The sequence below is a fragment of the Chelonoidis abingdonii genome, chromosome 13, assembly GCF_003597395.2.
Source record: "Chelonoidis abingdonii isolate Lonesome George chromosome 13, CheloAbing_2.0, whole genome shotgun sequence".
In the NCBI taxonomy this organism is placed as follows: Eukaryota; Metazoa; Chordata; order Testudines; family Testudinidae; genus Chelonoidis; species Chelonoidis abingdonii.
In genome coordinates, this window is record NC_133781.1 from 7,685,557 (window position 1) to 7,697,720 (window position 12,164).

The 12,164-nt window shown below is 47.2% G+C and overlaps 1 protein-coding gene across 4 annotated transcripts in view; it reads left to right on the forward strand.

Annotated features, from left to right (window-relative positions):
* The window catches only part of DNAH9 (dynein axonemal heavy chain 9), a 396,459-nt gene that overhangs the window by 48,367 nt on the left and 335,928 nt on the right, over positions 1-12,164 (forward strand). For all 4 annotated transcript variants that reach the window (XM_075071725.1, XM_032803600.2, XM_032803609.2 and 1 more), the window contains 3 exons: positions 289-544; positions 3,505-3,746; positions 7,486-7,621. In XM_075071725.1, coding sequence (XP_074927826.1) covers positions 289-544; positions 3,505-3,746; positions 7,486-7,621 — 634 coding nt within the window. The remainder of the gene's footprint in view (positions 1-288; positions 545-3,504; positions 3,747-7,485; positions 7,622-12,164) is intronic.

Sequence of the window (12,164 nt, forward strand, 5' to 3'; positions counted from 1 at the left end):
AGAACTGTAGGCTACTTGCCTCTATTGCTCCAAATACATCTCCCTTCTCCAGTGAATGACTCCAGACTACTCTGCAGCCTCCTGCTGCCCTCAGCTCCTGGGCTTTATACTGGCCTCTCCTCTTTCTGTCTAGCTGAGCCTCCTTTAATCAATCCCTGCTCCCTGACTTCTCCTCCAAGTGCAGCCTGGACAGTTAATTGGCCCATCTGGTCACCTTAATCCCTTCAGGCCTTGTGTAGAGGTGGACACCCCATCACAATGAGTCTCTCTGCACTGGTTGTTTTCTAGCTGATTTCAGTGCTCAGGGAAGTGAATTATCTGAAGGCAAACCAGGTGGAGAGCATCCCTGAGACAGCAGCAGAAATCTACTCCTCCAAGGAGTTGTATCGGCAGCTGGTGGCTAACTTGGAGCTGATGGTAAATGCGTACAATAAGATCCTGAGGACAGTCCTCGAGATAGAATACCCTCTGGTACAGAGGCAACTGCAGGATATTGACTCCAGGCTGAAAGAGGCAGAAGAGACACTGAACTGGAAGACAGAAGGTAAGTCCACAAACCCACTGATTGGGGAGGTGCAGGTGAGTCCTGCAGATTGCCCTCCTGCTCCTCAGCTGGGATTCTGAGGTCAGATGTGTTCATGGACATGTGCTCACTTTCCTCCACTATGACCATCTGTTCCCTTCTTGGGCACCGTGACTTCTGGAGGAGGAGGAGGAGGAGCTGGAACTGATCTGGAGACTGATAGATTTATGTTTAAGGACATTTGAAAGCTCATAAAAAAAGCAATGTTACTATTAGAGGAGGTCCGTTTTATGGGCGATTGTAACTGACCTCTTTAATTTGCTAAATATAAAACAGTTTGGTGGCTGAAACACAAGAAAAGCAAGACCCTGCTGTATGCTCTCCCCAGTGCTGATAACCATGGGTATGGGGAGGTGCTGCTTTCGGGGATACCAGAGTGGTGGTTTCTGGGGCAGTTGGTCACTCTCCCAGTGGTGCTCTGACACGAGAATGGAAAGTGATCGAACCCCTCTAGAGCCAGGAAAGACTGTGCAGCGCTGATGCCTGATTATTCCCAGGAAAGGTCACTGCAGCAAATAGATTTTTTTCAAGAAGAGTGAAATAAAGAGTGTGATTAATAATGCACAGGCTGTTCATATGCCCCATTACCTCAGGATGCTTTTACCTGGGTTCTTACTTCATTAATTTTAAGTGCAAACAGAACAGTTTCCTGGTGGTGAATATTCCCATTGAAAATGAACTGGTGGAAGATGCCATTTAGTTTCCTTCCAAAAATTCATGGGGTGATCAGAAGCACTTTTGCTCTTATGACTCTGCAAAGCAGAACCACCTTTTGGGGATGATCAGGTGCTGAGAAATTGCCTTTCTTCAGACAGAACATAAAGCCTGGGATGGCTTTTTCCCCATGTCAGCCCCTGAGTCATCTGCCTCTAAATGCAAGTACTTGCTGATGACTGGGATAGAGAAGCCCACATGCTGGGCTGAGCATGTGCTGGGCATTCCATGTGCTGGTGGCAGTGGTGGTGACCAGAGTGCCTCAAGGGGCAAATACAGCCCTACTTCTGAGGCTGTGCAGGATCCCCTGGCAGTGGAAATGGCTCTAGGGTTTCCAGGTGTCTGGTTTTCAACCGGAATACCTGGTCAAAAAGGGACCCTGGCGGCTCTGGTCAGCACCGCTGACTGGCCATTAAAAGTCTGGTTGGCAGCACTGCTAGTGCAGCAGGGCTGGGAGGCTCCCTGCTCGGCTCTGCACGGCTCCCAGAGGGACAAGCTGGTCGCTTCCGGGAGCCACCTGAGGTAAGCGCCACCCGGAGCCTGTGCCCCAACACCCTCCCTCCCCCAAGCCCCCAGCCTGGAGCCCTCTCCCTCGCTCTGAACCCCTCATTTCTGGCCCCACCCCAGAGCCAGCATCCCCAGCTCTGAGCCCATAACCCTTCCCACAACCCAAGCCTTTGCCCCAGCCCAGAGCGCCCTCTCAAATGCCAAACCCCTTGACCCCAGCCCAGAGCCCGCTCCTGTACCCTGAACTCCTCATTTCTGGCCCCACCCTGGAGCCCGCAATCTCAGCCTGGAGCCCGCACCCCTTTCCACACTGAAACCCTCTGTTTCAGCTTGGAGTTCCCTCCCAAACTCCAAATCCCTCAACCCCCCCAAGCCCAGAGCCCCCTCCTGCACCACAAACCGATCATCCCTGGCCCCTCCCCAGAGCCTGCACCCCCAGCTGGAGCCCGCACCCCCTACCGCACCTCAACCCACTGCCTCACGCCAGAGCCTTCTCCCACACTCCGAACTCCTTGGCTCCAGTCTGGAGCCTCCTTCTCCACCCTAAGCCCCTCATCCCCAGTCCCACCCCAGAGCCTACACTCCCAGCCAGAGCCCTCAACCCCTCTCACACCCCAGCTCCAGCCCGGTGAAAATGAGTGAGTGAGGGTGGGAGAGCGAGTGACTGGAGGGAGAGGGGATGGAATGAGTGGGGGTGGGGCCTCGGAGAAGGAATGGGGCAGGGGCGGGGCCTTGGGGCAGGGGATGGGCAAGAGTGTTCAGTTTTCTGTGATTAGAAAGTTGGCAATCCTAACTGGCTTCTCTGAACGAGGGATGGGAGAGGGGAGAATTTAGAGGGGCTGTGATGTGGGCAGGAGGGAGCACAGCAAGAGTGAGCCTGGGGAGGGGCAATGTCGGGGTAGGAGAACCATTGTTTAGCCTCTTCTCCCCTGTACATCTGACCTGGCCTCATGGCTCTGGGGTTTGCCCTGTCTTTGATACTTCAGTGACACCCTGCACACAGAAGGTACTCTGTCCCTCATGCCTCACTGCTTCTCCAGCAAAGGTCTGGTCAGAGGGGCATTCCCACTCCTGGGAAGCAGGGCCTGGCTGGCTGGAACATGGACAGTGCTGTTAGCAGAAACCAGGGATAACGGGGCCTTTATTGTGAGTTCTTGAGAACAGAAAAGAATTAAGGAAAGGCCAGGGGAGACCAACGACCCTCTTGCTTGTGACAAGAGGCTTGGTGGTGCCTGGCATTCAGGACTAGCTCTGCCCCACATTGGGACCTATACAGTGGTCATGGGGGACTCATGTGACCATAAGGGAAATTCAGAAGCATTTCCTAACAGAATCCAAATTGAGAATATCGGCAAGCCCAGGTGAATTGCTATGAAAATGCTGAAGCAGTGTCTTGACTAGGAGCACTTCACTGGTAGAGTGACACCTGTCTGTGGTACCAGTTAAGCACTCCTGGAGTGGATGCAGCTTGTATCAGCAAAGCTGCACTTCGATTGGTACTGCTTATTCCAATGCCCCACATGAAACAAGCTATGCCAATAAAAGTGCAGCTTCTGCCGGCACAGCTGTCTCTACACTTGGGGCTTCCACCAGCACAGCTGTGTCAGGCAGGGATCACACCTCTTTTCACCCACGTAGCTATGGCGGCAGACATCTGTAGCATTGACAGCCTGAGCAAACCCTCTTTATTTGTTGAAAAGGCCTGTGGGATCACATCTCCACGGTGATCGAGAGAGTTCATGACCTTGAGCGAAGGATCCAGAAAGCCAAGGACAATGTCGAGGAGATTCAAAGCATCATGAGGTCGTGGGTCTCACCAATTTTTGAGAGGAAAGATGGAAAAAGGGAAAACGTGCTCAGTCTGGAGGACCGGCCTGAACGGCTAGAAAAGCGCTACAACCTCATCAAAGAGTCGGGGCTGAGAATCCATGCACTGGTGAAGGTGAAGAGAGTATTGGCATAGCTTTACCATGCTACAGAGCAGATAGAGAATGCTGCTGAGGGCTATTGGTTGTGCATAGAACCTGCTTCTCTTCCCACTAAGTTTCTAGTGTTCATGATTCTGGAGAAAAGTTTGAATAAAGACCAAAATCCAGAAAGCAGATATAAAGAATCTCATGATTTTTCAGCCATTCTCATGATTGTGGGGGGCCTGTCTCCTGGTTTTGGATGCTTAGTGTTGGCAATACTGCAGTTGGTTTTATGCCCCTGTCCGCTCAGTGAGCATGTGGCTCCACAATCCCAAATCTATCATTTCCATTGCCTTCCCGAATTCTGCCCTAACCTGCTCTCCAAGCATTAAAAGCAGTAACAATAAACACACAATAAGCAGAGTTTGTTCTGAGGTCAGAAATTCTGTTGGCACCTGGAGATTAGATTTCAGAGGAGGCACTTTAAATGATTTTATGGCTCAGGGAGGAGGCTCGCATTTCAAGTGTCAAATCGACTCAGATTTAACTACTAAATTAATGCAAGTGGAACAGCCCCAACTCCTTCTGACAAGTCTGCTGAAAGACAGTCCAAAGTCTTTGTTCTGCTTTCTAAATGTTATATTTTCTGTTACTCTGAATCTCTATGTAGCGCTTTTGAGCTGTTTAATCAACTGTTTGACTTGCACATTTTGAATTACTTCCCTGGAATTTGTAATTGTAGTTCCCAGAACCAGAATAGTCTCTGCTCCTTTGACCAGAGGAGGTTGCCTACATTGTGGTTTTAGTCCATTGGTGAAAGTGCTAGCAGGAGACTTGAGGGGTGCAGGCTCTGGGCAGTGCTTACCTTAGGCAGCTCCTGGAAGTGGCAGCATGTCCCCCTGCTGCCTCCTAGGTGGAGGCATGGCCAGGTGGCTTGGCACGTTGCCTCATCCACAGGCGCTGCCTCTGTAGCTCCCATTGGTCACAGTTCCCAGTCAATGGGAGTTGCAGAGCCGATGCTGGGGGCAGTGCGCAGAGCTTCCTGGCTGCCCCTGTGCCTAGGAGCTGGAGTGGGGGATATGCTGCTGCTTCCGGGAACCGCGTGGAGTCCCACTCTGGTGCTGACTGGAGCTGCTAGAGTCTCTTTTTGACTGGGTGTTCCGGTCAAAAACCAGACACTTAGCAACTCTAATAAGAACAAATGCAAAGTACTCCACTTAGGAAGCAACAATCAGATGCACACATACAAAATGGGAAATGACTGCCTAGGAAGGAGTACTGTGGAAAGGGATCTGGCTGTCATAGTGGATCACAAGCTAAATATGAGTCAACAGTGTAGACTTGCAAAAAAACCGAACATTCTGGGATGTATTAGCAGGCATGTTGGAAGCAAGACACAAGAAGTAATTCGTCCACTCTACTCTTCACAGATTAGACCTCACCTAGAGTGTTGTGTCCAGTTCTGGGCATCACCTTTCAGGAAAGATGTGGAGAAATTGGAAGATATCCAGAGAAGAGCAACAAAAATAATTGAAGATTAGAAAATATGTTCTGTGAGGGAAGATTGAAAAAAATTGGATTTGTTTAGTCTGGAGAAGAGAAGACTGAGAGTGGACAGTTTTCAAGTACAAAAAAGTTTGTTATAAGGAGGGAGGAGAAAAATTGTTCTCCTTAACCTCTGAGGATAGGACAAGAAGCAGTGGACTTAACTTGCAGCAATGGCAGTTTAGGTTGGACATTAGGAAAAACTTCCTGACTTTCAGGGTGGTTAAGCACTGGAATAAATTGCCTATGGAGGTTGTGGAATCTGCATCAGTGGAGGTTTTTAAGAGCAGGTTAGAGACGCACCTATCAGGAATGGTCTAGATACTACTTAATCCTGCCTTGAGTGCAGGAGACTGGACTAGATGACCACTCGAGGTCCCTTCCAGTCCTACGATTCTATGATGTGGGCCCAGTTCAGGTATATAAATGCATAAGGGAAGTTTTCAGTGCTACGCCCCTCTCTTTTCATCACCTTCCCATCGGAACATTGAGTCTGTGGCAAGGAATTTCTCTAATGTCCCTGCATCCCTATGATGCTCCTTTGGATGTTTGCTAGGAGTCTTTATATTGGCTGAAATATTCTTCACTGCTCGTAAATCTGTTGCAGATTCAAAAGTGGCAGCATTAAAATCAAGGCACTAATAACATGGAGAGGAAGGCACAGAGAATGATATAGCAGGAAAATAGAAAGCATGAAACAAAGGGCCCTTCCCTGAGTAATTCTACTGGAAGTCACCTGTGTCGATTTTAGCTTCCCTTATCTCCCTCTGTAGCAAATGCAGCACTGTGCCTTTGGTCAGGGGTTTTCAAACTTGCACCGCAACCCCTTCTGACAACAACTACTACTATATGACCCCAGGAGGGTTACCGAAGCCTGAGCACGCCTGATCCTGACTGCCCAGGGCGGTGAGGCTCAGGCTTCAACTTCGGACCCAGGCTCCAGCAAGTCTCAGGGTATGGCTACACTCACACTTTACAGCGTTGCAACTTTCGCGCTCAGGGGTGTGAAAAAACACCCCCCTGAGTGCTGCAAGATACAGCGCTGTAAAGCATCAGTGTAATCAGGGCGGCAGCGCTGGGAGCGCGACTCCCAGCGCTGCACGCTACACCCGTAGAGAATGTGGTTTATGTGCAGCTCCCAGCGCTGCCGCTCCGACCACACTCACACTTCAAAGCGCTGCAGCGCTTTGAAATTCCAAGTGTAGCCATACCCTAACACTCGCTCTGGTGACCCCATTAAAATAGGGTCCTGACCCATAGTTTGAGAACCGCAGGGTTAGAGAGACAGTGGATGAGATAATATCTTTTATAGGACCAGCTTCTGTTGATGAGAGAGACAACCTTACAAGTTACACAGAGCTCTTCTTTAGCTCTGGGAAAGGTACTAATGTCCTAGCTAAATAAATGATGGAACAGACTGCTTTGCATAAGTAGTTAGCACATTTTCTAAGAGACCATTCAAGGTGAATTGGCCCATTAACACCTCTGCAGTCATAGGACAAAAAAGGGAGTTAGATTGTTTTAATAAACCATAAATTCAGTGTCTTTATGAAGAGCATGATTCTTACTGTCTAGAAAAGTTATGAATTTAAACTCCTAGGCTCAGCTTGTGAAGGTGCTGTTCATGTTCCCTGTAAGGATGAGGACTGAGAGGTCAGGTATAGAGTGATCATTTTGTGAAATGTGTTCGCCCATGGGTGACATAGTGTTTTTGTCTTTTATCATTTTTCTCTGTGAGTTCATTTGACAGTAGAGTGATTGTCTGACTTCACCCATATAGTTGTTACTGGGGCATGTAATGCACTGGAACATGTTGTGATGGGCATATGTAGGACCCAGGGCTCCCGAAAGGTGTGTCGGGGTGAGGTGGGGTGTGACAATGCAGTCAGACAGAGCAATTTGAATCACCCCTGTGAGGCAGGGCAGTGCTATTAGCCCCCTCATGCAGATGGGAACTCTGGTCCAGAGAGACTAAATGATTTATTCAAGGTCACACAAAAGTCTTATATTAGAGGAGGGAACAGAACCCAGGGGTCCTGTATGCTAGGTTAGCATCTTCACTGCTAGACCATCCTTCCTGTCTGCTCTCTAGCTTTCTAAACACTATCAACCTGCTTAATCTCGCTGTATTAATTTGTATCGTTTTAATAATGGTCCAATGGGTCATTCTACCATGAGACAAATTCAGTCTGGCTGTGTTTGATGGTGACTTCCATTTTTTTTCAGGAGAACTTGAGTCTGTTCAACACAGACCCCACCTCCGAAGTTTGGAAAGTGTACGTTGATTATGTGGATGAAATGATCTTGGATGGATTCTTTAATGCTATTGAGTGCTCCCTCAAATACCTCCTGGAAAACACAGGTAACAGACCTGTCCTTTCTCAGGTCAGGCTGGTTTTCCCTCTCTGCTCTCAGCGAGGTTTCCATTGCTTGTGTGTAGCCGGAATGTCCTGACCTGCTGTCCATGGCTAGGAAGTGTTTGTGTCTGGGCAGAAGGGAGACAGCTGAACAAGGAGTGCAGTTTTGCTGTGCAGCAAGAGCAGGTGTCATTGTGTGCTGAGCTGCCCTGTCAGAGCTCCTGAGAATGACTCCAGGCTGCATTGAAAGTCTTCACATGTACGTGGTTTCTGTTAGCTACAGGTATGCTGACACTGCCACATAACACCTGCGGCTGGCCCATGTCAGTGACTCAGGCTCGCGGGGCTCAGGCTGTGGGACTATAAGATTGCTGCATAGCTATTCAGGCTTGGCGTTCAGCCCGAGCAGCTGGCATGGGCCAGCTGCTGGTGTTTAATTGCAGTGTATCATATCCTTTGTGACCCTAAGAGACCCAGGCGTGACCGGGCTGTGGTTCACATCTGGAGGAACACAGCACAGAGGGAGGAAGAGTAATAACACTGTGTTGCCTGATTTCTGTTCCACACTCTCCCTGGAAGCCAGTAGCTGCTCCTTTTCTGTCTGCCTCTGTGCATACAGTGTACCATTGGCATCACTATGGGCTGGCTAGTCACAGCAAGTGTTTGAGAAGCCCAGTAACGTATGGAGCCCTCACATAAGCTGAGTGGAGGCAGGTAAATCTGTGGAGCAGATCAGTGCTAATGGGCTGGGGGTGGAGAGCACCACACCAAATATTAACCAGATGATGGACAATGTCATTTAGAGTCCTGATCCCAGCTCTGCTGAGTGGTGCTGGCACCAGTTAGAGCCTCTCTCCCATCTGCAAAGGACCCAGGCACTGCGTGACCCCTATTCCACATCCAGGAGTGGCTCAAGGGCCCAATTTGTGACTGGTCAAACAGAATAAGAGACCTGGCCCACAAGAGGGACTGGTCCCAGTCACCCAACCCAGAGCCTGTGCTGCACAGAGATGACACAAGTAAAGAGTATTTCTTCTGCCTGCTGTGAGCATATGGTGTATTCTGTTCATCTCTTCACAGCGTTTGCCATGCCAGGCACTTTCTTCTCCGTGATTAATAAGGGACCATTAGATCATCTTTTCTAACCTCCTGCATAATACAGGCCATTATATTTCACCCAATCGCCCTGTATTGAGCCCAGTAACTTGTGTTTGGCTAAAGCATCTCTTACAGCCTGGATCTGAAGAGATGGAGAATCCGTCACTTCCCTGGGCGGTTTGTTCCAATGGTTAATCACCCTTACTGTTAAAATAAGGTGCCTTATTTCTAACTGAACTTTGTCTGGCTTCTGCTTCCAGCCACTGGTTCATGTTCTGCCTTTCTCCGCCTGATTAAAGAGCCCTTAAGTACCTGGTATTTCCTTCCCGGGAGAGTACTTCTGTACTCTAATCTAGTCACTTCTCTGTTTTCTTTTTGGTAAACTAAGCAGTCTGAGCTCTCTGTCTCTCACTGAGTGGCATTTTCTTCAGGCCTCAAAGGTGTGTTGTAAACAAGACACGAGAAGTCATTCTTCCGCTCTACTCTGTGCTGGTTAGGCCTCAACTGGAGTATTGTGTCCAGTTCTGGGCGCCACATTTCAAGAAAGGTGTGGAGAAATTGGAGAGGGTCCAGAGAAGAGGAACAAGAATGATTAAAGGTCTTGAGAACATGACCTATGAAGGAAGGCTGAAAGAATTGGGTTTATTTAGTTTGGAAAAGAAGACTGAGAGGGAATGATAGCAGTTTCAGGTATCTAAAAGTGTATCAGGAGGAGGAGAAAACTTGTTCACCTTAGCCTCTAATGATAGAACAAAAGTAATCTGGTCGCTTAAACTCAGCAAGGGAGATTAGGTTGGGACATAGAAAAAGTTCCTAACTGTCAGGGTAGTCAACAGGAATCAATTGCCTAGCGGAGGTTGGAAATCTCCATCTCTGGAGATATTAAGAGAGTTAGATAATGTTTCAGGATTCTAGACAGATTGGTCCTGGCATGAGGGCAGGGGACTGGACTCGATGACCTCTCGAGGTCCCTTCCAGTTCTAGAGTCTATGAATCTATGAATCAAATCATTTATATGGCTCTTTTCTGCTCCCTCTCCAATTTTTCAACATCCTTTTAAAAATGTGGACACCAGAACCAGATACTGTATTCCAGTATTTGTCTTAGTGCCATATGAAGAAGTAAAAATCATCTTCCTACTCCTACATGCTACTGCCCTGTTTATACATCCAAGGATTGCATGAACTCTTTTTGCAACAGCATCACACTAGGAACTCATGTTCAGGTGCTTGTGCATCATGACCCTGAATCCTTTCAGTGTTACTGTGTTCCAGGATGCAGTTCCCTCATTGAGCAGGGATGGCTGCATTCCTTGTTTCTAGACGTGCAAGCTTGCATTTGGCTGTATTAAAACACAGTTTGTTTGAATGGGCCCATTTTTTTAAGTGACTCAGATCACTCTGTATTTCTGCACTGTCCTCATTATTCTTTACCACATTGCCAGGCTTTGTGTCATCCACACATTTTATTAGCAATGATTTTATATTTATTTCTGTATTGTTAATGAAAATCTGGAACAGCATCAGGCCTAGTATTGATCCCCGCAGAGCCCCACTAGAAACACCCCCATTCAGTGAAGATTCCCCACTGCTTTTTGAGATCTGTCTGTTAGCTAGTCCTTAACCATATAACGTGTGCTCTCCTGATGATGTATAGTGCAAATTTTTTAATCCGAATGGCATGTAGTACTAAGACATAGGTCTTATAAAAGTCTAAGAATGTCAGTCTACTCAGTTACCTTGATCAGCCAAACTTGTAATCTCATCAAAACGTGAAATTAGATTTGTTTGACTTGAAGAATTTTCCATAAAACCATGTTGACTGGCGTTAAGTATATTTCTGTCCTTTAATTCTTTATCAATTGAATCTTGTATCATCTTTTCCATTACTTTGCCGAGGATTGGTGTCAGGCTAACCAGCGTATGGTTGCCCCAGTCATCCCAATTGCCCTTTTTGGATATTGACACAGCATTAGCACTCTGCCAGTCTTCTGGAATTTCCCCAGTGTTCCAATATTTATTCAAGATTAATATCAGTGGGCCAGAGATCTCCTGAACTTACTGTTTTCAGACTCCTGGGTGCAAGTTATCTGAGCCTACTGATTTAAAAATGTTTATCCCTAGTAGGAGTTTCTTAACATCCTCCTTAGTTACTAATTGGCTGGTAAATTCTTCATCATCCTGCTTTTTTCCAAGTACAGAACAAACGCTTCTGCCTTTTCTGCATCATTAATAATTTTGCCATCACCTTCTAGTAATGAGTCTATGCCGTTGTTAGGATTTCTCTTGTTCCTGATATACTTATTTAAAACCTCCTTTTTGTCCTTGGTCTTTCCAGCCATGGATTTTTTCCCTGATGTCTTTAGTTTCCCTTATCAATATTCTACACTTCATAACTTGTAATTTATACTAATTGCTGTATATTTGCTTTTTTATATTTATTTGTTGCTTTTTTATTAATAATTGCTGCCATCGTCACTTCATCACTGGAGAAGTTGGGCTGTTAGCCACAGTTTTGTGAAACTTTTCTTGATTGTGGAACCTAATAAACTCTGTTTTTAAGAATGCCCAATTTTCATTCACATTTTTCTGTCTAAATGTTTTCTTCCAGTCAGTTTCACTTCTAAATTTTCTCAGCATGGGGAAATTAGGTGTTTTGAAGCATCAGCTATTCATTTTACTGGTTGGAACTGTCCTCTGTTTGCCCAGAATGCATGTAATCAGGTCATGATCACTGGTCCTTGGGAAACCACCAACTTCCAGTTCAGTGATTCATTTATCTTTATCCTTTATAACGATATTCAAAATAGAGTTACATCATGTTGGGATCAATACTTTTTGTGTAGAAACTCCAGTGATGTTTTACTACTGGCTGCGAGAGACCATCATCATATATCTCCCCATCTGAAGTTCCCTGGCACAGAAGTGCTGTTCCAGTGCACCCCTTTGTGGTTGGATGTGGTGATGTGTCAGATCTGCCTCAGTTTCCCCACAACAATCATCAGACTACTCATCCCCAGAAAGCTTAGCCCCTTGAATGTATCTAATCCCTTCTGAGGTTACAGAGTCCCTTAGTCCAAATCCAATAAATGCACTGAGCAAAAGAATCCTCAGTCCAACTGGGCTCTGCCTCATGCCCCTTCCATGCAGGCAGGCCCCCAGCTATGATGGCCTGTCCTCCTGCTTAGCAACTGGTGCCCAGGCTCTTCTGTAAGAACCACCCAGTCCAGGGCTACCCTCTTCTCAAGGGCTCCAGCAGGCCACAGTCCCCATACAATCACTGGTCTGAGGCAGATTTCTTGCTCCTTATAGGAGCAGCCTGTGTGCTGTCCTTCTGCAGCAACGCTCAACTGCTCATAACACAACTAGAGGTCACCAAAAGAAATTAATAGGCAACAGGTTTAAAACAAACCGAAGTAAGTATTTCTTCACACAACGCACAGTCAACCTG